Source organism: Bos javanicus, chromosome 22 (assembly GCF_032452875.1).
Source record: "Bos javanicus breed banteng chromosome 22, ARS-OSU_banteng_1.0, whole genome shotgun sequence".
In the NCBI taxonomy this organism is placed as follows: Eukaryota; Metazoa; Chordata; class Mammalia; order Artiodactyla; family Bovidae; genus Bos; species Bos javanicus.
Genome location: NC_083889.1, coordinates 58,983,123 through 59,010,276, shown reverse-complemented (window position 1 = coordinate 59,010,276; position 27,154 = coordinate 58,983,123). Strand labels below are relative to the sequence as shown.

The window sequence follows — 27,154 nt, the reverse complement described above, 5'->3', positions numbered from 1 at the left end:
ACTGGAACTTTCTCTATTAAGAGAACAAAGTTTTCTCGGAATGCAGCTTTTGATAACAGATTGTGAATTTCTTTGCCTTTAAGTGATTTGTATTTACCTTTAAAACCTTTTGTTACTTTGGTAAAATAACTACTATTTCACAATGATCTATGAAGATTATGGTACATGTAGGTAAAGCTCATTCTGCTTTTTAAGAAAATTAACCCCATATTGTCAGACTGTTGCTATCCTGATGTCCTTAAAACACAATAGTCTACTCCTAAACCAGCTAATTTAAAATGAATAAACAATGACTGTAAACCAGTCAGGGCTATGGGAAATCCAAGGCAGCCACTTGGCCTTTGCTAGTTCCCTGACAAACCAGGGAACTAGCAAAGGCTTTATCCCATTTTTTTTTAAACGGGATAAAGCCTTCCTCAGTTGCAGGGTTAATGCCCTTACAATGAAAAAAGAAAAAGGTTAAAAATGTGTCTTCCGCTTGGAGTATACTGTCTACAACCTCCAGGGCTCAAGGCACTTAACTGGACAAATGATTCAAGCCTTAACAGAAACTTCACAAGTTTCTTAAAACCATCAATGTCACTATCATCCTCAATCATCAGGCAAGGACAAAAGAACAGATTAATTACATGGGATGATTATAGTTTTCATGAATTTTTGTCTGACATATTGTTGCTGTTCAGTTGCGTCCGACCCTTTGCGACCCCGCGGACTGCAGCACGCTGCGCTTTCCCTGTTCATCACCAACTCTCAGAGCTTGCTCAAACTCATGTCCATTGAGTTGTCCTCCCGCCTTCAATCTTTCCCAGCATCAGGGTCTGACATATTACTGGCTTCTAATCTTTGTTTTCAGATATAAAGAAGCTCTTCTCTTCAAGTTCAGTTCAGTCGCTCAGTTGTGTCCGACTCTTTGCAACCCCATGAATCGCAGCACGCCAGGCCTCCCTGTCCATCACCAACTCCTGGAGTTCACTCAGATTCACGTCCATCGAGTCAGTGATGCCATCCAGCCATCTCATCCTCTGTCATCCCCTTCTCCTCCTGCCCCCAATCCCTCCCAGTATCAGTCTTTTCCAATGAGTCAACTCTTCGCATGAGGTGGCCAAAGTACTGGAGTTTCAGCTTTAGCATCATTCCTTCCAAAGAAATCCCAGGGCTGATCTCCTTCAGAATGGACTGGTTGGATCTCCTTGCAGTCCAAGGGACTCTCAAGAGTCTTCTCCAACACCACAGTTTCAAGTTACTTATGGTTTAAAACAATTTGGTAATTTACACCTGTGGGTAAAAATAAAACATTTTTCTCTCTTCCTTGTCTCTACAGAAATTAGACACACTTGGGTTCTGAACAGCCTTATGAGGTAAATATAGGACTGTCTATAGAAATCTCAAAGTATTTTGGAGACCTCTAGAAGAGAAAAATCCCCAAAGTCTGGCAGCAGACCTTTGGCATGGCTTTCCTGGCCGAGAGGCCTTTGGGAAATTTAGTTTGAAACTTATTCTCAGGAATAAGAGTTAATATAGAAAGGCTACATGTTCAATGGGCCAACCTTATTTTCAAAATAAATTAGTCTTGACTGTGTTTAACAAAAACGGGGGTAATTAAAAATTATGTTTCACTAGCCAAAGTAGCAATAAAAGATTTCAAAGGCAGTTCAATGTCTCAAGATAACTTGTACCATGCACCCTACTTTTCCTGGAGTCCACTTTCCACACGCCTTTTTCACTTTCCATATTCATCCCTTTATTTGCCTGCTCTGAAACAGCCACCTGTAAGTCAGACCTCCTTCCTTTCCCCTTAATAAAATGTCATTCCATTTAAAGCTTTTTAAGCTAAAAACACACAGCCTTGGCAACCTTTCTACTTCTATTCATCTTTGGGCCATTTTTCTTTACCCTTCTTGTTAATTTTGTTGCTTTTCAGTTCAGTTCAGTTGCTCAGTTGTGTCCGACTCTTTGCAATCCCATGGACCGCAGCACACCAGGCCTCCCTGACCATCACCAACTCCCGGAGTTTACTGAGACTCATGTCCATTAAGTCAACGATGCCATCTGACCATCTCGTCCTCTGTCATCCCCTTCTCCTCCTGCCCTCAATCTTGCCCAGCATCGGGGTCTTTTCCAGTGAGTCAGTTCTTCGCATCAGGTGGCCATAGCATTAGAGTTTCAGCTTCAACATCAGTCCTTCCAAAGAATATTCAGGACTGATTTCCTTTAGGATGGACTGGTTGGATGTCCTTGCAGTCCAGGGGACTCTCAAGAGTCTTCTCCAACACCACAGTTCAAAAGCATCCATTCTTCAGTGCTCAGCCTTCTTTATAGTCCAACTCTCACATCTGTACATGACTACTGGAAAAACCATAGCCTTGACTAGATGGACCTTTGCTGGCAAGGTAATGTTTCTGATTTTTAATATGCTGCCTAGCGTGGTCATAGCTTTTCTTCCAAGGAGCAAGCGTCTTTTAATTTCATGGCTGTAAGTCACCATCTGCAGTGATTTCGGAGCCCAAGAAAAGGAAGTCTCTCAGTGTTTCCATTCCAGACCAGGGACCATTGTTTCCCCATCTATTTGCATAAAGTGATGGGACCGGATGCCATGATAAATTAAGTTAACCTTAAAAATGCCTTCGAACATTAAAGACAAATTAGCAGAACAGGTAATGTTCTGTTTCTTGATCTGGATGTATTCATTGCATAAAACCGCTACAACTAAGCATTCGTGAGACCTAAACTTTCCTGAAGGTGTTCACTAAACCTGACTTTCTGATTTGCTACCTGCACCTTCTAGAAGGTAAGAGAACAAACACACAACTGGCATTACTGTCCTGAAACGCTCGGCGACACAGCAGGCTCGAGGCGGCCTCTGGACCCAGCCCATGTTCAGAACCACCCTCTTTCCCCAGAGTCCACAGGTCCTGAAAACAAGTCCATTGTTGACTATGAACACATGTTCAGCAAAGGAAAACTCAACCATCACTGCATCAGGTCTGCAGCTGCAGACTTTCATGAGTCAAGTTCAAGTGTTCCCATAAGCTGCCGACAAATTAAACTTCATCACTATTATAAACCATAAAACAAACATAACCATGCTTATGAATTTTTATACACATGGGTGACTGATGAGAAATATGGGCTCCCCAAATGGAGTGCAAACCCTTCACTTTTTACTTCCACAACTTTACTGGTGTATATACTTGGCGCGTAATAAATTGCACAGAGAACACCGTTTTGAGTTCTGAGGTCTGTCTGCCCATGAAACCCCATGCGACGAAAACCTTTCCATCCCGACTTCCCGGTGTCCGTGTGATCGGACCTTCCCTCTGTCTCCATCCCCAGGCAGCCAGTCATCTTTTCGTCTATGGATTAGTTTGCATTTTTGAGTTTTACATACATGGGCTCACACAGCACTTTGTTGGTCTGGCCTCTCTGATTTGCATAATTGTTCAACAGCCTACTGTGTGGGTATGAAATTGTTTACCTGTTCACCCCTCGAAGGACATCTGGGTCGCTCCCAGTTTGGGGCTCTCAGAGGGAACATCTGTATTCAGGTTTGGGGGCTGGGACGTGTACTGCACTCTAGAGTGCAGTGCTGTGTGCTAGGGTATGCTCAACTTTTAAGAAAGTGTTCAAACACAGGCTGCCTTAGCTACAGCGCAGTGAGGACACGGAGAAGAGCCGTGTGTCACTAGCGGAAGAGCCAGCCTGTGGGTGTGCATTCCCAACAGAGCAACACCGCCCCCTGGGGGTGAAAGCTGGTTCTGGCGGAAGGGAAGCAAAAAAAAAAACCACTTAGGCATAAAGGACAGAAACACCCACAATACGGACAGAAACGCGTATAGTACAGTCGTGGCATTACAATCTCACAAAGGGAGACTTCCCGGGTGGCCCAGTGGTTAAGAATCCAGCTGCCAACGCAGGGGACGCGGGTTCAGTCCCCGGTCTGGGAAGATCCCACGGGCCTCGGAGTAGCTGAGCCCGCGCCTGGAGTCCATGCTCCACAACAAGAGAGGCCGCCACAATCAGAAGCCTGTCCTCGCAGCGAAGACCCAGCACAGCCACAGCTCGATAAGTGAACACGCAATGTCTTAAAGCGCCACAGAGGGGCGCGATCAGGGTAACGGGGAAGGAGAGAGCGGTAATCACAAATAACAATGTTGAGAAACACCGCCCTCCAGGCTGCTCTGCTCCTTCTAACACTTAGAAGCAAGTCTTGAATGGGTCAAAGTGAAATCCACAAGGGCCAACAGCCAACAGAAAAACCACCAGGCACAAGAAGCAGCAGGGAGACATGAGAGCAAATGAGGAGGAAAAAGCCGTCAGCTGACCGCGACCCAGAAATAACAGGGATGACAGCAGACAAGAGTATCACAGTCATAACTAGATTCTAAATTCTCAGAAAAGTAGAAGGAAATACGAGCATAGTCAACAGAGATATAAAAGAAAAAAAAACTTCAAAACAAACTGCCCAGAGATGAAAGACTGCTTAAGATGAAAAACTCTGGATTGGATTAACAGTAGATCAAATACTAGGGGGAAAAAATTTAGTGACCAGAAAACATAATAATAAAAACTATACAAAATGAAAGACAAAAAAATAACTGAACATCAGGGAATTGTGGGACAGCCTCGAGCAGATCACTCTCTATACGTATAATCTCCAAAGGGGAGGAGCAAGCGGGGGGATGTGCTATGGCTGGTGATAAAACAAGTTTAGAGAAATCTAATGGTCAAAAAACATGCTGACGTTGATAAACACTATGAACACAGAGATCCAAGGAGCTCAAAGAGCCCCGAGAAAAACATGAAGAAAACATCAATTTCTCTAAAACCACGTAAAAGCAGCCAGAGACAAAAGAAACAACATGTGGGGAAAAAAAAAAAGATACAGTGGGAGCAGGCGTCCCTGTGGCTCGGCTGGCGAAGACTGCCTGCAACGCGGGAGCCCTGGGCTTGATCCCGGGGTTGGGAAGAGCCCCTGGAGAAGCGAAAGACCCACTCCAGTGTTCTGGCCTGGAGAAGTCCATGGACCGCCGTGGACGGGATTATATATATATAATCACATTAAAAGAAGCATATATCCACAGCCAGTGAGAAGGCAGAGACGGGGAGGGTGGAATGGGCAAGGGGGCCGCCGTCCAGTGAGGGGTGGAGGCTTCGGCCCTGGTGGTGGCGCGTACACACAGAAGCTGGACTGCAAGGTCGTGCGCGTGGCATACGACGTTAGAAACCAGTGCTGCCTCAGCAAAATACACGTTAAAAGAGGCAAGACTGCCAAACGGTGTTTTAGAATGCTGCCCATATGAAATCACCTCATCATTTTTAGTTTGAAATAATTTTAAAGAAAAGTCACAAAAATAATATAGAGTTCCCGGATACTTTTCATCCAGCTTTTCCTATGAGAAGCTTACAGAACCATGGGGAAACCACCACAATTAAGAAATTGACAGGCATACAATATCACTACCTGAATTACAGAATCAAGGTGAATGTCACTGGCTTCTCCACCGACGCCCTGTCTCTGGCCTGGGACCCCGTCCGGGAGCCACACTGTATCTGGCTGTTACGTCCCCTCAGTATTCTCCAGAGCGCACCCAAGGACACAAAAGAGGACACCACAAGACGACCAGGGAGCGCTATCCCGAGAACGCAGGAGGCCTTCAGGGCTCAGAGCCCAGGCGGAGGATTTCAGCACGTCCAAAGAATAAGCAGAAAAGACCCAATCATCTTCAGAGAGGCAGAAAAGACACTGGACAAAATCCAACACAATTTACATTGAAAACCTTCCACAAACCAGAAGCAAACTTCCTTAGCCCGGTTCAGGGCACCTACAAAAAACATACGGCTAACATCATACTTAAGGTAGAAGACTGCAGGCTTTCTCGTTAAAATCAGGCACAAGGCAGGGAAGTTTGCTCTGACCACTCCTATTCGACATAATGGAGATGTTAGCTGGTGAGTCAAGCAAAGAAAAGAAAGCCAGATCAGAAAGGAAGACATGAAACTGCCCTCATCACCAGCAACGTGACTGTCCAGTACTAAACCAAAAACGCTCTGTGAGCTACTAAACGAGTTTAGCAAGGCTGCAGGGTACGAGATCAATACACGAAAACCAACTGTACTCACTGAGAGGGTGTGTCAAGGGAACTAAACGTGGACATTCGCTACCTCAGGCAAAGGCAAGTTAAAACCACAGGCAACAGGCCACGTCCATCAGAATGGCTATGGTTTTTACATCTTTTTTTTTTTTTAATAAACAAAACCAGCAACACCACCAAATCCTGGCAAAAAGGCACAGAAACTAGAACGTATTGCTACTGGGAACGTAAGATGGTACAGCCAGCACTCTGGAAATAAACACACAGATGACCTCAAGACCCAGTGCCCTCACTCCTGCCCGTTTATCCCAGAGAGACGAACACGTGTTCACACAAAGCTTGGACACAAATGTACACAGAAGGTTTACTCATAAGAGCCCCCAAACCGGAAACAAGCAAGTGTTCTTAAGCTTCAGAACAGTCAACAAGCTGTGGCAACAGCTACATGGAAAACTGCTGCTGCTGCGAAGTCGCGTCAGTCGTGTCCGACCCTCAGCGACGCCATAGACGGCAGCCCCCCAGGCTCCCCCGTCCCTGGGATTCTCCAGGCAAGAGCACTGGAGTGGGGTGCCATCGCCTTCTCCGACACGGAAAACTGCTGAGCAGTGGAACAGCGCAGCCCACTGACACACAGCAACTCACAGAAGAGTTACGCAGAGAGAAGGAGCCAACCCGCACAAGTTTACACGCACTGCTTGCTGCTGTAGACCCACAATGGTTCCATTAGCACAATGTTTTTGAGATAGCGAAATGTACAAAGGGAGGAAAGACGAGTGGTTTCCAGAAGCTGGGGGAGGAATGGGCAAGAGGTGGCCACGGCTATCAGAGAACGTGTGAGCGAGTCCCGTGATGGAACTGCTGCGTCATGATCTGTACACAGGACAGGACCACAAAGCACACACACCATCAGTGACGCAAAACGAGTGCAATCTGCATCAAGGCTGACGTCGTTTACGGCCGTGATGAAGTGCAGCAGTCTGGCACAAGGCATTTCCGTAAAGGTAAGCACCGGGAGAAACGGACGGGGCGAAGGGTAAACGAAGGGACAGTCTCCGTAAAGCGATCAGTGTCATCATGACACCTGTCACACTGCACACATATTACATTTTAGCAGATGACCCTGAGGTGGAATTAAGAAATCCTCACAAAACACCAGCATCCGCTGAAGTTCAACTAAGCTGATTTCAGAGGCAAAAAACCAAGACACAATGGGGAACATTTTATTTTCATCTTGTTTATAGTTCCCGTATCTCCTTTCACAAGTGTGAATTTCTTCTACATGTGATAGATTATAAAGAGAAATTCCAGAAACAGGAAGCATGTGCAGAGAAAAACGCTAACTTCACACACTGTAGAAACAGTGTGTAAAACAGTCAACTGTATTTCTATACACAAACAGCAAATAACCAGGAGTCAACATTTATAAAAATATCACTTACGATAACATCAAAGAATTTTAAGTACTTATGGATATATCTTTACAAACCACCAAAAAACGATAAGTTGAGAAACCATCAGAAGCTTTTTGTAAAATCTGTCCACACTCTATGCACTGATCACGACAACACAAAACGCTGGTCAGCGAATTAAGAAGCAAATAAATGGGGAGAGATTCCACAGCTGGGGATCTGAAAATTCAGTACTGTTACAGAATTCTCCCTGAAACTGATTTACGGGTTTACCGTAACCCCAATCACACACAGGTCTTTTGTTGAAACTGAAAAGCTGATTCTAAAATTTACGAGCCGATGCAAAGGACCCAGAGGAGCCAAACGGCCTCAGGAGAGAACAAGCTGGGGGACGAACACTGAGGGGCTTCAGGCCTCAGACAAAGCTCAGGAAAGACGGCAGCTTAACACATGCATGGAGAGAGGCAAAGCAAGGAGCAGGACAGAGGATCCAAAAACAGACCCACACAGAAAACGCTTAATTGATTTTTCCCACCTTTTCATACTGTGGCAAAATATACATATAATTTACCACCTTAACCAGCTTTTTAAACAAAAGAAATTTATTTTTTGGCTGTGTTGGGTCTCAGTTGCAGCGAGTGGGCTTCTCTAGTTGTGGCACTGGGTCTAGAGCACTGGGCTCAGTAGTGGTGGCGCACGGGCTCAGCTGACCCACGGCCAGTGGGGTCCTAGCTCCCCAGCCAGAAACTGAGCCTGCATCCCTGCACTGGAAGGTGGATTCTCAACCACCCGACCATCAGAGACGTCCCGTGTTGCATGTATCAATTGTTCATGTCTTTTCAATGCTGAGTAGTACTTCCTCATATGCATATACCAAAATCTTTTTATCCATTCACCTATTAATTGACATTTGGTAGGTATCCAGACTTTTGCATTCCAATCCCCTATAATGAGATCAAACTGCCAACATTCATCGGATCACAGAAAAAGGAAAGGAATTCCAGAAAAACATCTATTTCTGCTTCATTGACTATGCTAAAGCCTTTGACTATGTGGATTACAACACTGTGGAAAATTCCTGAAGAGATGAGAATACCAGACCACCTTCCCTGTCTCCTGAGAAACCTTATACAGGTCAGGAAGCAGAATTGAGGCTTTCGAATTGCGGTGCTAGAGGAGACTCTTGAGAGTCCCTTGGGCTGCAAGGAGATCCAACCAGTCCATCCTAAGGGAAATCGACTCTGAATACTCATTGGAAGGACTGATGCTGAAGCTCAAATACTTTGGCCACTTGATGCAAATATCCAACTCATTGGAAAAGACGCTGAAGCTAGGAAAGACTGAGGGCAAGAGGAGAACGGGGTGACAGAGGATGAGACAGTCGGACGGCATCACCAACTCAACGGACATGAATTTGAGCAAACTCTAGGACATGGTGAAGGACAAGGAAGCCGGCGTGCTGTAGTCCAAGGGGTCACAGAGTCGGCCACGACTTAGCAACTAAACGACAAGAAGAAGCAACAGCTATTAACAGAATCGGACACGGAACAATGGACCAATTCAAAGTTTGGGAAGGAGTACAAGTCTGTATATTGTCACCCTGCTTATTTAACTTTTATGCGGAGTACATCATACGAAATGCCAGGCTGAATGAATCACAAGCTGGAATCAAGATTGCTGGGAGAGATACCAACAACCTCAGATATGCAGAGGGTACCACTCAAATGGCAGAAAATGAAGAACCAAAGAGCCGCTTAACGAGGGTGAAAGAGGAGCGTGAAAAAGCTGGCTTAAAATTCAACATTCAAAAAACTAACTAAGATCATGGCATCCGGTCCCATTATTTCATGGCAAACATTAATAAAAGGAGAAAAAGTGGAAACAGTGACAGATTTTATTTTCTTGGGCTCCAAAATCACTGTGGATGGTGACCACAGCCACAAAATTAAAAGATGGTCCCTCTTGGAAAGAAAGCTATGACAAACCTAGGAGGCGTATTAAAAAGCAGAGACATTACTTTGTCAACAAAGGTCCATATGGTCAAAGCTATAGTTTTCCCAGTAGTCATGTACAGATGTGAGAACTGGGCCATAAAGAAAGCTGAGTGCCAAAGAACTGATACTTACAAATTGTGGTGCTGGAGAAGACTCTTGAGAGTCCCTTGTACTGTAAGGAGATCCAACCAGTCTGTCCTAAAGGACATCAACCCTGAATATTCACTGGAAGGATTGATGCTCAAACTGAGGCTCCAGTACTTTGATGCCAAGAGACAACTCCCTGGAAAAGACCTTGATGTTGGCAAAGATTGAGGGCAGGAGAAGAAGGGGGTGACAGAGGATGAGATGGTTGGATGGCATCATCAACTCAATGGACATGAGTTTAAGCACACTTTGGGAGATGGTGGAGGGCAGAGGAGCCTGATGCTTCAGTCCATGGGGTCGCAAAGAGTCAGACATGACCCAGCAGCTGAACAAGGTATCCAGAGCTTAGCTGTCAAAAAAGGGTGCTGTGAACATTTTTCTGTAAGTCTAGTGCAGACATGAGTTTACATTTCTCCTGGGGAAATATCTAGGAGGGCAGTGCCTGAATCATGGCAGGTTCATGCCAAACACTAAGGAAGTGCCAGGCTGTTTTCCAAAGTGGTCGCCACCTCACAGCCCGCTGGTGCCCCAGTCGCCCCACGTTTTCGCCAGCACTGGGTACGGGTGGCCCTTCCGAGTCCAGGCACAACAGTGAGAGTGCTGCCACGTCTCACTGTGGCTACGCCCCGCTTTCCTTGACGGCTGAGGACACGCTGGGCACTTTCTCGTGTGCTTATCTTGCCAATTGTACATCTTTTGTTGGTGAAGTTTCTTTCAACTGTTTGATGCTTTTCTGGGGAACTGGGTTTTCTTACTGAGTTTTAGGAACTAGACTTAAGTACTAGATTTATGTACTAGAGTTAAGACCTTTAACTGGCATACGTTTTACAAAATTCTGCTTCTAGTCTGTGGTTTGACTTCTCATTTTCTTAACAGTGTCTCAAAGACCACGGCTGGGGTGGGTTAGGGCTGGGTACTGAGGCTTGGGAGGTCAGGCCTGGGGGCAGCACTGTGGTTGCTGTGGGAAGCCAGCCTGAGATGCTAGGGTGTGCTTGCCACAACCGAGGGGCTCTGGGAGGAAGCCTGGGCCCGCCAGAGAGGCGAGGCACCGGTCGGGGGTGGGCTGTCACGGCTGTCTACATTCTCCGGTGGTAGGGTGCCACCCACCTGGACTCCAGGGGCAGGCGCAGGCTGCTATCGTAGATTCCAGGGCTGCCCCCGCCGAGGGTCCTGGGAGTGGGTGCAGGTCACCACCCCACCGTCTGCGAGCCTGCACGGCCTGCCACTGCCCAGGGTCCTGGGCCAACACCCCCAGGCAAGTGCGTGGCCCGCTGCTGCGCCCAAGGGCCCCCCAGCCCCGTGCCAACCCCTGCGCCCGCTGCCCAGGAGCGCACAGTGAGGGCGCGCGACCCGCTGCCACAGCGGGGCAGGGCCCCACGGCCGGGAGCCGTGTTCCTGGGAACCTGCACACCCCGTCCAAGAGGTAGCAGCCAGCACATGCCAAGCAAAAGGCGGCCAGCATCCACACAAAAACAGCCCTCACACCCAAAGACATTAAACCCACATGCTACCCAGGGACACTCCCTCCAGGACTACAGCAGGTTAACGGTTCCTCCTGGACTCACAGACCAGGAGAAATATGAGCAAAACGAAGAAGGAAAGGAGCCACTCTCAGGTAGAAGACCAAGAAAATCCCCCTGCAGGAACAAGAGAACAGACCTCTTCAGTCTAACAGACACTGATTTCAGAGAAGGAGGTAAGGGGGCTACTGACGGAATTACAAAAGACTCCACAGATAAGCAGATTAGTGTAGAAAGGAGCTAGGATCTATAAGGAGGAGCCAAGAAAAATTAGTAAATGCATTTACTGAGACAGAAACTTAGGTCAGGGCAATAAGCAGCAGAATGAATAACGCATCATAAACAGTAAGTGACCCGGAAGACAGACTAGTAGAAGCTACCCAATCAAAACAGCAGACAGAAAGTCAAATGCGGAAAGAAGCAACGCAAGAGACCTCCTGTGTAATAAACAGCAGGCCACCTATGCGTGACAGGGACTCCAAGAGGAGAGAAAGGGGGGGACTGAAATGTATCTGAAGAAATTATGGCTGAAAATTTCCGAAAGCTGAAGAAGGAAACAGGTATCCAGGCAGAGGAAGAGAAACCCAAACAAACCTGCACCAAGACGTAACAAAACTGACCAGGTGAAAGATACGGGAGGGTCCTAAAGGTAGAAAGAGAAAAATAGGTCTTTACAAGGGAACCCCCGTGGGGCTAGCAGCTGATTTCCCCACAGAAGCGCTGCAGGCAGGCAGGGAGTGGCAAGACAGACGCAAAGCCTCGTAAGAGGAAAACCTGCAGCCTAGAATCATCTATCCAGCAGGATTATCATCTGGAGTAGGAGAAATAAAGACTTTCTTAGACAAGCAGATACCAGATGAATACAGCAATACTAAACCATCCTACAAGAGGTATTAAAAGGCCTTCTCTAGATAGAAAAGCAGCAGGAAGAAACAGGAAGGCGGAGATCACAGAAGGAAAAGAAGCCATTTAAGTCAGCCAGTATACGGATAAAAAACACCTCTTGGTGAAAGCAACGATAAACACAAGGAACAGCAACAGGAGAAACACGGAGATGTACAAACGGACATCCAAATCTTAAAATGTGAGGACGGAAAGTAAGAAAATGCACTTTTTTTAAGAACGTGTTTGAATCTACATGGCTGTTGGTCTAAAACAAGCAGAGGAAGGAAAGGACTAACAGGAGACAAATGGCAACCACAGAGCAAAACACGCTAGAGTCACAAACACAAAAGGAGGGACGCAAGCTAAGATAAAAGGGAATCACCGCACCAGGAGGAGAGAGAGACAAAGAATCAACTGCGAAATAAGGTCTGAAGGGCAATAAATACATATGTATCAATAATTACCTTACTGGACTGGCTGCTTCATTCTCAACACACAGAGTGGCAAACCGCATAGAAACAAAAGCCTGCAATATGCTGCCAACAAGAGACCCGCCACAGGACAAAGGACACACCCAGACTGAAAGGCAGAGGCTGGAGGGCGTGAGCCGTCGGTCGGGGGCTCTCTTTCGCTAAGTGTCACAGAAAGGCCATCTCAGAAGTCAATTTTGCAAAGATAAAGGACAAACTTCCAACAGCCCGGAAAACCGGGACAACCACTGCGGGGGCAGTCTATGAGGATGGCGTGGTTTTCGCAAGAGATACGAGGGCGAGTAAAGGGATGATTGCTGTTGACAAGAACTGTCAAAAACACACTTCATATCTCCTAACAGCTACTGCCGTGGTCCTGGGACCGCTGTGGGCACAGACAAGACGACCTAGCTCATTTCCTCCAACCTGGAGCTCCACTCCCTTCGCCCGGGCTGCCTTCCCAGAGCTGTGGCGGCCGGTCAGAGGCGGCCGCAGACAGATGCTTTCCGGGCAGCAAGGTTACACTGGGGCAGCCCTGGCTCTGGGGACGAGAGGTACTGGACCTCACCTCTGCAGCGTCTGTTCTCATGGTCAGCCGGCGAGCTGCCTTATGTCACCTTGGGTTCCGGCTCCTTGACAGCCATGGCCATGTTTGAAGATGAATTCACGACAGATATGGAGGAGGAGCAAGCCGAGAGGCTGGTGAGTGAAGCCACAGCAGCTGACGCCCTCATGACTTGGGGTCTGGAAGTGACACTGGTCTCACTGTCACCAGCAAGAGCGAGCTGGATCCTCTGCACCGCACTCAGTGCCCCAAAGGAAGGGAGGGGCTGGGCCAGCACAGGGGCGAGGGGGGCCGCTGCAGTCCTCGGTCAGCGAGCCGCTGGCCTGGACACAGAGGCGCTGCGACAGACAGCCCAGCAGCGGGCACTTCCTGGACGGCGCTGGCGGCGGCGGCCACGGCTCCAGGAGGCTGGGGCGACGGAGGCTTCCCCTGGAAGACGCTCGGCCAGCGTCTGCTGAGGAAACCCAACAAAAAATGACAACCCAAAGCAAGAAGATGAGGTATGGAAAGGTATTTCACGTGAATGGAAATGACCAAGACAGGAGCTGCAGTGCTCAGACAAAATGGGCTGTGAAACACAGGGTAAAGGCAGTTGAAGGGCCGCACACAGTGATAAGAGACCAGCACATCCATCAACGCACGCGTCTCCCCACAGAGCAGGCTCCCCAGGGGCACCGGTGCTGAAGAAGCCGCCGCACACGCAGGACACGGGTTCAGGCCTAGATCAGGACGGTCCCCTGGAGGAGGAAATGGCAACCCACCCCGCTACTTTTGCCTAGAGAATCCCAAGGACATAGGAGCCTGGAAAGCTACAGTCCACGGGGTTGCAAAGTCGGACACCACTGAAGCAACTTAGCACACACGCTTTGGAACACCCAAGTATCTAAAACAAACACTAACAGACAGAAAGGGAGACATCGACAGGACTATAATAACAGCGGGAAATTTTAACACCTCACTCACACCAAGGGACAGGTCTTCCAGACAGAGAATCAATAAGGCAGCAGAGGTCCTAAACACAACAGGGGAGTCAGACTTAAAAACACCACATCCAAAAAACAGAATTCAAGAACACACGGAACACTCTAGAACTGGCCACATCCTAGGGCACAAAACAAATGCGAAGGACAATTACATGCCCACAAACTCGACAACCTCAGTTCAAAAGCATACAGACTATTTCAAGCATCTTTTCTGACCACAATGACATGAAACTAGAAATCAACCAAAGGAAAAGAAACGAAGAAAAACAATTACATGGAGACCAAATAACACGCTACTGGAAACCAAATGGGTCAAAGAGGAAATCATAAAGGAAATTACAAAACAGCTGAGACAAACGACAAGGGAAATAAAACCACACAAAATCTATGGGACATAGCAAAAACACTGCTTAGAGCAAAGTTCACAGCAATACAGGCCTTCCTCTCAAAACAAGAAAAGCCTCAGGTAAACAACGTAACCAAAAACAATCTAACCTAAAAGAATTAGAAAAAGAAGAACCAAAAAAACCTAAAGTCAGCAGAAGATAGAAAATAATAAAGACCAGGGAGGAAATAAAGCAGAATCTAAAGAAACAATAGGGGAAAAGTCAATAAAACCAAGACCCGGTTCTCTGAAAGGGCACACAGAATAGAGAAACCTCTGGTCAGGCTCATCAAGAAGAAGAGAGAGAAAATCCAAACAAACACAATAAGAAATGAAAAATGAGAAATTTCAACTGACGCTGCAGAAATAAGAGGGAAAAAAACTAAGAGAATGCTACGGACAATTACACGCCCACAAATCTGACAACCTAGAATGGACAACTTTCTAGAAACATCAAAACTAAATCAAAAAATAGATAATACGAACAGACCAATGACCAGAACTGAAATAAAATCTATAAAAACAAACAAAAATTTCCTATAAACAAAGGTCCAGGACCAGATGGCTTCACAGGTAAATTCTGCTGCCAAACATGCAAAGAAGAACTTGTACCAATTCTTCTCTCTCTTCTAAAGATTGAAGAGGGACCACTCCAAAGACATTCTACGAAGCCACATCACCCAGATAACAAATCACCACCAAGAAAAGAAAATTACAGGCCAGTATCTTTGACGAATATAGATGCAAAAACCCACCTAAAGAGACAAAACATCTATACTCAGAAAACTTTGAGACACTCAGGAAAGAAATCAAGGATGACACAAGCAGATGGAGAGACACACCATGCTGTGGAGCTGGAAGAATCAATATTACAAAAATGAGTGCACTACCCAAAGCAACCTGCAAATTCGGTGTAAACTCTGTCAAACTACCAATGGCTTTTTTCACGGAATTAGAGCAATAAATTTTGCAATTTGTAAGGAAACGCAAAAGACCCCGAATGGCTAAAGGACTCTTAAGAAAGAAAAATGGAGGTGGAGGAACCAGGCTTCTAGACCTCAGATTATACTACAAAGTTACAGTAATCAAGACAATATGGTACTGGCACAAAAACAAAAATATATATTAATGTAGGACAGAAAGTCCAGAGAAAAGCTCACACACTTATGGTCACCTGATTTATGACAAAGGAGGCAAGAATATATACCATGGAGAAAAGACGGCCTCTTCAATAAGTGGTGCTAGGAAAACTGGACAGCTACATGTGAAAGAATGAAACCAGGACACTTCCTAACACCACACACAAAGATAAACCCAAATGGACTAAAAACCTAAATGTAAGACTTGATACTATAAAACTCTTTTAGGAAAATACAGGAAAAACACTCTTATATACAAATCACAGCAAGATTTTTTCTGACCTACTCCTTAGAGTAATAAAAACAAAAATAAAGAAATGGGATCTAGTTAAACTTGAAAGTGTCTGCAGAGCAAAGGAAACCATAAAGAAAACGAAAAGACAATCCTTAGAATGGAAGAAAATATTTGCAAATAAAGCAACTGACGGATCAATCTCCAAAATATAGAAGCTATTCACACAGCTCAGTATCAAAAAATCAAACAGCCCAATGAAACAATGAGCGGAAACCTAAGTAGACATTTCTCTAAAGAAGACGTACAGAGAGCCAAGAAACACATGAAAAGATGCTCGACATCAGTAATTATTAGAGAGATGCACATCTACAGAAATCTGGAGGATGCAAGACCACAACGAGGTGCCCCTTCACGGCAGTCAGAACGGCCACCACCAAAAACTCTACAAAAAAATAAAAGCTGGAGAGGACGTGGAGAAAAAGGAAGCCACGTACAGTGTTGGTAGGAATGCAGATAGATAGAGCCACTCTGAACAGCATGGCGGGCCCTTAGAAACTAAACAGTAATACCATATGATCCAGCAATCCCACTCGTGGGCATAAACCCTGAGAAAATCTTAATTCAAAACGACACACGTGCCCCAGCGTTCACTACAGCACTATTTACAACAGCCAGGACATGGAAGCAACCTGGATGTCCATCAGCGGATCAATGGAGAAAGAAGGCGTGGCACATGTACGCAGCGGAATATTACTCAGCCACAGAAAGCAGTGAAACGGGGTCATGTGTGGTGACGTGGAGGGATCTAGAGGCTGTGATACAGCGTGAAGTGAATCAGAAAGAGGAAAACAAACATCGGGATTAATGCATAGATTAATATGCAGAATCTAGAAAAACAGTACAGATCAGATCAGATCAGTCGCTCAGTTGTGTCCCACTCTTTGCAACCCCATGAATCGCAGCACGCCAGGCCTGCCTGTCCATCACCAACTCCCGGAGTTCACTCAGACTCACGTCCATCGAGTCAGTGATGCCATCCAGCCATCTCATCCTCTGTCGTCCCCTTCTCCTCTTGCCCCCCAATCCCTCCCAGCATTAGAGTCTTCTTGAATGAGTCAACTCTTCGCATGAGGTGGCCAAAGTACTGGAGTTTCAGTTTTAGCATCATTCCTTCCAAAGAAATCCCAGGGCTGATCGCCTTCAGAATGGACTGGTTGGATCTCCTTGCAGTCCAAGGGACTCTCAAGAGTCTTCTCCAACACCACAGTTCAAAAGCATCAATTCTTCAGTGCTCAGCCTTCTTCACAGTCCAACTCTCACATCCATACATGACCACAGGAAAAACCATAGCCTTGACTAGACGGACCTTTGTTGGCAAAGTAATGTCTCTGCTTTTGAATATGCTATCTAGGTTGGTCATAACTTTCCTTCCAAGGAGTAAGCGTCTTTTAATTTCATGGCTGCAGTCACCACCTGCAGTGATTTTGGATCCCAGAAAAATAAAGTCTGACACTGTTTCCACTGTTTCCCCATCTATTTCCCATGAAGTGATGGGACCGGATGCCATGATCTTCATTTTCTGAATGTTGAGCTTTAAGCCAACTTTTTCACTCTCCACTTTCACTTTCATCAAGAGGCTTTTTAGTTCCCCTTCACTTTCTGCCATAAGGGTGGTGTCATCTGCATATCTGAGGTTATTGATATTTCTCCCAGCAATCTTGATTCCAGCTTGTGATTCTTCCAGTCCCGCGTTTCTCATGATGTACTCTGCATGTAAGTTAAATAAACAGGGTGACAATATACAGCCCTGACGTACTCCTTTTCCTATTTGGAACCAGTCTGTTGTTCCATGTCCAGTTCTCACTGTTGCTTCCTGACCTGCATACAAATTTCTCAAGAGGCAGATCAGGTGGTCTGGTATTCCCATCTCTTTCAGGATTTTCCACAGTTGATTGTGATCCACACAGTCAAAGGCTTTGGCATAGTCAATAAAGCAGAAATAGATGTTTTTCTGGAACTCTCTTGCTTTTCCCATTATCCAGTGGATGTTGGCAATTTGATCTCTGGTTCCTCTGCCTTTTCTAAAACCAGCTTGAACATCAGAAAGTTCACAGTTCGCATATTGCTGAAGCCTGGCTTGGAGAATTTTGAGCATTACTTTACTAGCATGTGAGATGAGTGCAATTGTGTGGTAGTTTGAGCATTCTTTGGCATTGCCTTTCTTTGGGATTGGAAAGAAAACGGACCTTTTCCAGTCTTGTGGCCACTGCTGAGTTTTCCAAATTTGCTGGCATATTGAGTGCAGCACTTTCACAGCATCATCTTTCAGGATTTGGAATAGCTCAACTGGAATTCTATCACCTCCACTAGCTTTGTTCGTAGTGATGTTTTCTAAGGCCCACTTGACTTCACATTCCAGGATGTCTGGCTCTAGGTGAGTGATCACACCATCGTGATTATCTGGGTCGTGAAGAGCTTTTTTGTACAGTTCTTCTGTGTATTCTTGCCATCTCTTCTTAATATCTTCTGCTTCTGTTAGGTCCATACCATTTCTATCCTTTATCAAGCTCATCTTTGCATGAAATGTTCCTTTGGTATGTCTGATTTTCTTGAAGAGATCTCTAGTCATTCCTATTCTATTGTTTTCCTCTATTTCTTTGCATTGATCACTGAAGAAGGCTTTCTCATCTCTTCTTGCTATTCTTTGGAACTCTGCATTCAGATGTGTATATCTTTCCTTTTCTCCTTTGCTTTTCGCTTCTCTTCTTTTCACAGCTATTTGTAAGGCCTCCCCAGACAGCCATTTTGCTTTTTTGCATTTCTTTTCCATGGGGATGGTCCTGATCCCTGTCTCCTGTACAATGTCACGAACCTCATTCCATAGTTCATCAGGCACTCTATCTATCAGATCTAGGCTCTTAAATCTATTTCTCACTTCCACTGTATAACCATAAGGGATTTGATTTAGGTCATACCTGAATGGTCTAGTAGTTTTCCCTACTTTCTTCAATTTAAGTCTGAATTTGGCAATAAGGAGTTCATGGTCTGAGCCACAGTCAGCTCCTGGTCTTGTTTTTGTTGACTGTATAGAGCTTCTCCATCTTTGGCTGCAAAGAATATAATCAATCTGATTTTGGTGTTGACCATCTGGTGATGTCCATGTACAGAGTCTTCTCTTGTGTTGTTGGAAGAGGGTGTTTGTTATGACCAGTGCATTTTCTTGGCAAAACTCTATTAGCCTTTGCCCTGCTTCATTCCATATTCCAAGGCCAAATTTGCCTCTTACTCCAGGTGTTTCTTGACTTCCTACTTTGGAATTCCAGTCCCCTATAATGAAAAGGACATCTTTTTTGGGTGTTAGTTCTAAAAGGTCTTGTAGGTCTTCACAGAACCGTTCAGCTTCAGCTTCTTCAGCATTACTGGTTGGGGCATAGACTTGGATTGCTGTGATATTGAACGGTTTGCCTTGGAAACGAACAGAGATCATTCTGTCGTTTTTGAGACTGCACCCAAGCACTGCAGAGATGAAGCCGTGGAGAATGGGCGCGTGGACAAAGAGGGGACAGGACAGGGAGACCAACCGGGACGTCAGGATTGACACGCACACCGCATGGAAAACAGCTGGTGGGAGCTGCTGACCAGCGCAGGAGGCTCAGCTGGCCGATGCTCTGATGACCCGGAGGGGTGGGGCGGGGCGGGGCGGGGTCCAAGAGGGAGGGGTGTGTGCACACCTGTGGCTGTCCATCGCGTTGTGCAGCAGAGACTGACGCAGCACTGTAAAGCCATTATACTCCTGTTTAAAAAGAAATGCGGGAAACCCAAACAACTTATTCTCTTATCTTAAAAACATTATGAAAACTTAGACTGTAGTAACAGAATATGTATCTTGGGTATTAGAAAGCATTTAAAACAGAAGAGATAAAATATGGAGGGTTGTAAACTTGGCAAGTGATACATTTCTTAGGGCTTCCCTGACAGCTCAGTTGGTAAAGAATCTGCCCGCAATGCGGGCGATCTGGGTTCGATCCCTGGGTCGGGAAGATCCCCTGGAGAAGGGAAAGGCTGCCCACTCCAGTATCCGGGCCTGGAGAATCCTGTGGACTGTATAGTCCATGGGGTTGCACAGAGTCAGACGCGGCTGAGCAACTTTCAGGCTGTATCACTCTGTTTTAAACCACCACCATAGTTTCCTCTGTTGCTACATTTCTTTTGGGCTTCTCTCATAGCTCAGTCGGTAAATGCAATGCAGAAGACCCAGGTTTGATCCCTGGGTTAGGAAGATCCCCTGGAGAAGGAAATGGCAACCCACTCCAGTATTCTTGCCTGGAGAATCCCACGGACAGAAGGGCCTGGCGGGCTGCAGTCCATGGTGTTGCAAGAGTCGGACACGACTGGGCGACTAAACCACCACCACATTTCTCATGCATAGTTTGGAAATGATCTTGTTTTACCCCAATAAACAGTGACTTTATTACTACTGCCAAAAAAGAAAAGTGGGCAGAAGACCTGAATAGACATTTCTTCAGGGAAGACATCCGATGGCCAAGAGGCAGATCAGAAGATGCTCAACATCACTAATTACTGCTGCTGAGTCACTTCAGTCGTGTCCGACTCTGTGCGACCCCACAGACGGCAGCCCCCCAGGCTCCCCTGTCCCTGGGATTCTCCAGGCAAGAACACTGGAGTGGGTTGCCCTTTCCTTCTCCAATGCATGAAAGTGAAAAGTGAAAATGAAGTCGCTCAGCTGTGTCCGACTCTTATCGACCCCATGGACTGCAGCCCACCAGGCTCCTCCGTCCATGGGGTTTTCCAGGCAAGAGTACTGGAGTGGGGTGCCATTGCCTTCTCACTAATTACTAGAGAAATGCAAATCAAAAGTACAACGAGGTACCACCTCACTGGTCAGAATGTGTATGCGTGCTTGCGCTCAATCATGTCTGAGTCTTTGCAACTCTTTGGACTGCAGCTCACCAGGCTCCTCTGTCCGTGGGGTTTTCCAAGCAAGAACACTGGACCAGGTTGCCATTTCCTTCTCCAGGGGATCTTTCCTACCCAGGGATTGAACATGTGTCTCTTGCGTTGAAGGCAGACTCTTTACCCACTGAGCCATCAGGGAAGCCCACCGGGCAGAATGGCCTCATTGAACAGTCTACTAATAATAAATCCTGGAGAAGGTGTGGAGAAAAGGGAACTCTCCTACACTGTTGGTGGGAATGTAAATTGGTGCAGCCGCTAGGGGAAATGGTATGGAGGTTCCTCAGAAAACTAAAGATAGAATTCCCATAGGACCTAGCAATCCCACACTTGGGGATATACCTCAACAAAACTATAATTCAAAAAGATACACGCACCACTATCTCCATAGCAGCACTGTTCACAACCGCTGAGACGGGGGAACAACCTAAATGTCCATCCACAGATGAGTGGATAAAGAAGGTGTGGCCCCCGCACACACTATGGAATACTACTCAACCACAAAAAGTGAAACGATGCCATTTACAACATGAATGCAACTAGGTTATCATACTAAGTCAGCCAGAGAGTGGAAGACAAACACCATGCTATCACTTACACGCGGAATCTGAACAGGACACACAGGAACCTGCCTATGAGAGGGAAACAGAATCGGACACAGAGACAGAGGCATGGCTGCGAGGGGGAGGGTGGGAGGCAGAGGGGGGAGGCTGGGCTAGTGGACGCAGGCTGGAAATGCAGGACGCATAGACCACAAGGTGCTCACGCATAACACAGGGAGACGGTCGATATCCTGTGGTAAATCATGATGGGAAAAATATTTACAAAGAACGTCTGTATGTGTACAGCTGAGTCACTTCGCTGTATAGCAGAGACCGGCACAATACTGAAATCAAGTATATTTCAATTAAAAAACAGAGAGAGAGAGACCTCACTGACAGAGCAGGCCGACTCACAGACACAGGAAACAAGCCTATGGTTACCAGAGCGGGGAGGAGAGAGAAATGAGGAGGTTGAGACTAACATATACACACTGTATACGAAATAACCAACGACCTACCACACAGCCCGGGGACTATACTCAGTATTTTGTAACGAGTTATGAGGGAAAAGGATCTTTAAAAGTATATTATGTTGCTGTCAATCTGTCCTCACTCAAGCACTTGGGGGCTCCCATAGGCAGAGGACGCTGCCCCCGCCGAGGGCCGAGACCCTGCGGTCCACACGGGTGCCTCCAATCTGAGGTCTGGCCCCCCCGATCCTCCCTGCTGCCTAACAAGCTAAGTCACAGGAATCGCGAGGAAGCCTTCAGAAACACCGACAGCAATCTGACACTGCCACAGCCCAGCGTGTGACTGACGGGCTGGGATGTCACACGTTTTGCTTTGCTTTTTATTTCATTTTTCTAATTGCTCATTTTTATTGTATTTTACAGTCAGTCTGCAACAGTGTGGAAATGCTAAAGTGGTCCTTCACCACAGACACATTCAGAAGCAATGAACTAGACAGCTTATGATTAAAGAGCAGTTGGGACGATCTTTTAAGCAAAACACGCCAATAGCAGCGTTTTTCTGAGTAACGTACACTGCTTCTACTGCTGCTGCTAAGTCGCTTCAGTCGTGTCCGACTCTGTGCGACCTACTAAATATCAAAGCATTCTCAGGGCTTCCCTGGTGTTCTGGTGGGTAAGAATCTGCCCTGCGATGCAGGGGACACCAGTTCGATCCCTGGCCTGGGACCATCACAGTACTGAGCCTTGCTCCACAATGCAGAGAAGCCGCGGCAGTGAGAAGCCTGCAGGCTGCAATCAGGGAGGAGTCCCGGGCTCCGCAACTGCAGGAAGGCCTGCATGAGGCAACAAAGAGCCAGGCAGCCAGAAGGACACAAACAAACATTTGTTAAAAACACAGACACCGAAGCACCACCCTGAAAATGGAGAGCTGTACAGATAAAAAGAACCCTACGTACCTTCTTCGGTGAAGAATTTTTCTACAGGTCCCAGAAACTGATTAATCTCATTAAGTTCATCTCGGCTAACCTCTGGAAACGGGAAAGCTTCTTTCTGAAAACGAGGAACACACAGTAAAAATGTAACTGTGGGTGACCTTCCACAGCGGTCATGTCAGTCAGCAGGGAAGGGAAAGGACACGCCAGCGTCCCCATTGGCGGGCCGAGCTTTCCGTGCCGAGGGGACCGGACAGCAAACTTCAGCAGGAGCTCAGGACACAAGACCTGTGTCAGACTCCACCACCTCGGCCCAGCCTCCTCCCTGACCCAGATTACCCCCGATTCTGATCAGCTTTCCTTACTAAGAAGTGACGAGGACTGTCCTATGGAACAGGGAACCTGGGCTAACGTTCCAGCCCCGCGTGGCCCCTGCTGTGCAGCTTACTAACTGGGCGTTCTTAGTTGGACCCCTCCACCCGTCCCCAGGGCCATTTTCTCACCCAGAAAACGCGGGTGGCCTCTGTGAGGACCATGGGAGGTCATGGACGAGATGTCACCTTAGTTACTTCCTGAGATTCAAAATGCTGCCGCTGACAAAAACGTACCGTGGTCGCAAGGTCTGACTTCTTGGCGGGCTGCCACGCAGCTGCTTGCTCCAAGACCTGCCCCTCCCGTCCGATGACCCCTGACCCTGCTGCCTGGGCTGAGCGTGCCAGTGGGCAGGGCCACCAGAGGCCCCGCTGAGGAGCCACATCAGCCTGAACGCAGCCCTGACTGACGCTTTGGAGCTCGGCATCAGCTTCTCCCGTTACAGGTGACGCCTCAGAAGGCAGCTGTGGGGCTCAATCGAGATGGTGTGTCCTAAACATGCAGTGACTGACCGGGGAGCGGCCAGGGCTTCCACCCAAGCCTGGATTCCTGAGGCCTTCGTTCTGTGTCGCCTGAAATTATCCCACTGAGATCTCAGCCCCTCTGGCTTTTGGGCGCTGCCCTCCCCTTCAGCTGCCAGCACGACCTGACTTTCTGGATTTGACCAGCGCCTGCTGCAAAATGACGTCCCAGCCCCAAAGCCGCACCCAGGAGCCCGGCCTCTCCTCACAGCACCTCTCAACAGGTGGCTGGAGAAAATTCTTGAGAGGAGTCCTGTCTCCTCCCTCCAGCCCACAGGCTGTCAAGTCTGTTTTCTCCTCTTGGGCCCCCTGTACAAGTGAAGGGTGGATTCCACGCCAAAACTGAGAGCTGACTTACAAGGAATCCCTGCCTCCAGGCCACCTTTGACCCCTCAGGGGGTCTGGAAGGAAATCAGGCTGAGCTGTCGTCACTCAGCAGCCACTAAGAACAAAGCTGGCTCTTTAGCTGAATACAGAAGCTGTGCCCACTGCACTGGCCTGCACAGCCTCATGGGCTCACCTGGGCTGGCTACAACGGTTGCATTAGAGGAAGAAGACTCTGGAATCAGTCAGCAGCCAAGTGAGAAAAGAGAACAGAGTGGGCCCAGTTGGGCCTAAACTCCAAACAAAAGAGAACCCGCCAGGAGAGAGGTCTCAGAGTATGTGAGAACGAATCTCTGATGGGAATATTCAGAGTCTGAATGGGCTGCTTCCTGGGTGCTGGGTTCAATTCCATTTGCAATTTTCAAGTTTTTGAAACCAGTGCAACTGGTTTTTCCAATTATTCTACATGTGTAGAAACCACATATGTAACGCAGATGAAAGCCAAGCTGCTCCTGGCTGCAGCTGTGAATGGGGAGAAGAGTCACCCAGATCCCTCCCACGGGTTCCCGCAGGAGACCCGCGGGCATTCTCAGAACACTCTGAGGGCAGGGGGACAACGGCGTGATCATGAAGGTCTCCTTCCAGTTTGAGATTCCAAGCAGCTCTGCTGCCATGTTGCTGCTCAAACCCCAACAATGCTGACAGAGAGCGTGTCGGCCCGAACCAGGGCAGTACCAGCCCAAGTGCTGAAAAGCTGTCAGATTCTAAATGGAACCTGCAAGTAGAGAAGCTGTCAGATTAGATTCTGAGTGGATTCTGAGAACAAGAGGCACCCCCAGGGATCTGACCCTGAAATGGAGCAGGACCCTCTGCTCTTGCCCTACCATATCCTCAGCTGCCTTTGTCTGTGGAAATGCTGAGGCCAAAGAATAAGTTTAGTCAGAGAAGTGAGAAAGTGCAGAAAGAAGGGAATACAGTCAAAGGAGACCAAATAATAATAAAGTAGTCACTAAGCATATTCAAAGACCTTTAGTTCCTTCTCAACGGCTACAGATAATATTCTGAGCCATATCCTGTGGGCTGTCTTATAGATATTGAAGCCTCCACCTGGGGGAAGAAGTTAACTTCATGATGACTAGACTATAGCCATGACATAAGCTGCTATAATTTCGAGAACTGGCCTCATGGAAATGGGAACTGACCCTGGAACTGAAGACTAACTGTACTTAAAACAATCAAGAAGATGCTGGTCAGTTCACTATGACCAATTTCAAGATGACTGTCAGAGCGGCCCGTGCTGTTCCTGTACGTAATCCCCTCCCTCAGTCTATAAAAGCTCTTGCCTGCAGCTGGGGCAGGGGAAGAGTCAGCTTTTGGACAGGGCCCCGCACCTCCAACCCTGGCTGTCAGCATCCAAAATACAGCAAACTTTCCTTCCCATCCATCTGGGCTCTTTACTGACTTCTGAGAGGTGAGCAGCCGGACCTCACTTTCAGTTACAACCTGAACAAGTGGAACGGTAGAGTCACCACCATCTCCAATAAGATGACCAGAGGGAAAAGCAGGATCGGGTGGAGAGACCAGGAACTCAGATTTGGATGGGCTAGATAGGCGATGCCTAGTAACACCCAAGTGCAGCTTTTGACTGGAAAGGTAGATATACAGAGAGACTGGAGCTCAGGGGAGAAGTCGCACCTGGAGAAATAAATGTGCACCTTCAGGATACGGATGGCATGGCACTAAATTAGATCATGAGACGAATGGTTAGAGATGAGAAGACTACACACAGACTGAGCCTGCACAATTCCCACTCCAGCCGAGTTGCTCAGAAACGCTGGCCAATGTTTAGATGTCAAAGAGCCAAGAGGGATCGATGCCCTTGAGCAGCTAAGAAGGCCTGGGGGTCTAGCTGGCCTTTGCTAAGAGCGGAGGGTTCTGCCATTGTGATGCAGAGAATGTAGCCACATGTGGGAAGGAGGTAAATGTGGAGGCGGAACTTCTTACCTAAATGGGTGCATTTTCTCCAAAAACAAGAAGCAAGGCCAGCAGGTGACAGCAAAGGGGGAGATGGTGCTAAAGGTTTGGAGAAAGGGAGCATAAAACACGCGTGTTCTTTCTTCCCTGCGCTGCTGGGACACACGAGTTCCCAGGACAGCGCCACACAGCCCCAGGTTCGGGGGAAACGGCTTCCCTAACTTTTAACAGCCTAGCTTCGCACTTTTTAGCAGGGCAAACCATTCCAGTCTGGGTGTCTGCGCCTGTAATGCCTGACAACCTTAAAGAACGCTCTAGAGAAACCAAGGAATAACTCCTAAAGTAGTACGGAATCAGCCAACATCGCAGCCAAGCTCAGACATTTCTTTGGTTTTCTGGCTACCTGTAGGAGGGGACAAAGACTGCTTTTACTATTTCCTGTGAGAGCAGGGAGCTACTTCACAGGACTGGTCAGCCCAAGCTCACAGCGCAGTGTTGCAGCCAGCACTGACTCCTCAATCTGCGGTCTCTTACATCTGCCCCACGTGCGGCAGATGAATAAAGCATTTGCACGCACATACAATCTCACTGGGGCTTCCCAACACACACACACACACACACACTCTCTGTCTCGGTGTGCAAGGCAGAGCACACCGCGTGCTCCGCTTTAAGGCTGAAAGACCTGGGGCTCAAAGTCACAGAGCCGAGGTCGAGTCCAGGTCTTCTGACTGGAAGAGGCTGGTGAGTGCTCAGCAACCAAGTGGCTACCACTCCCGCCGGGCGGGCACTTCGGGGCCGGGACGCTGAGCGGAGGGTCACTGAGCGCCCACCTCAGCCAGGGTCTCCCGAAGCAGGAGCACGCGGCTCCTCAGAGCCGGGGGGCCGGCACGCCCGCCCTCAGGTGCGTTTCTGACGGCCTGTGGGAGCTCTGGAGCGGGGTCCACTCGCCCCTCCGCGAAAACCGCAGAAGGCAGGGAGACCCCGGCGCCGCCTCACCTTCCGGATCTTGCCCAGGAAGAGCTCCTTGGCGAAAGCTCGGCTCGGCGGACTGGTGAGCAGCGGGCGCCGGATCACGGTGAAGGCCGCTGGGGCGCGGCAGAAGCGCGCCGCCACCGAGCACAAGAAGAGCCCACAGCCGCTCATGCTGCCCGCGAAGTCGCTCTTGCTGCTGCTGCTGCCGCCTCCCTGCCGCCTCAATCTCGCGCCGCCGATGACGCCATC

General features: G+C 47.7%; 1 protein-coding gene and 1 pseudogene across 6 annotated transcripts in view; one reads left to right on the top strand and one right to left on the bottom strand.

The window, feature by feature from the left end:
* The window catches only part of ACAD9 (acyl-CoA dehydrogenase family member 9), a 47,158-nt gene extending 20,004 nt beyond the window's left edge, over positions 1-27,154 (bottom strand). For 2 of the 6 annotated variants that reach the window (XM_061397260.1, XM_061397261.1), the window contains exons 1-2: positions 26,930-27,154; positions 22,767-22,860 (exon numbers count right to left, since the gene is read on the bottom strand). In XM_061397260.1, the coding sequence (XP_061253244.1) occupies positions 22,767-22,860; positions 26,930-27,076 (241 nt within the window). In that variant the 5' untranslated portion in view covers positions 27,077-27,154. Of the gene's footprint in view, positions 1-9,627; positions 10,719-22,766; positions 22,861-23,245; positions 23,321-23,350; positions 23,558-26,929 lie in introns of those variants that run through there. The other 4 variants (XM_061397266.1, XM_061397263.1, XM_061397264.1 and 1 more) reach the window with 4 other exon arrangements.
* On the top strand, positions 9,956-14,292 carry LOC133235644 (proteasome subunit beta type-7-like; annotated as a pseudogene).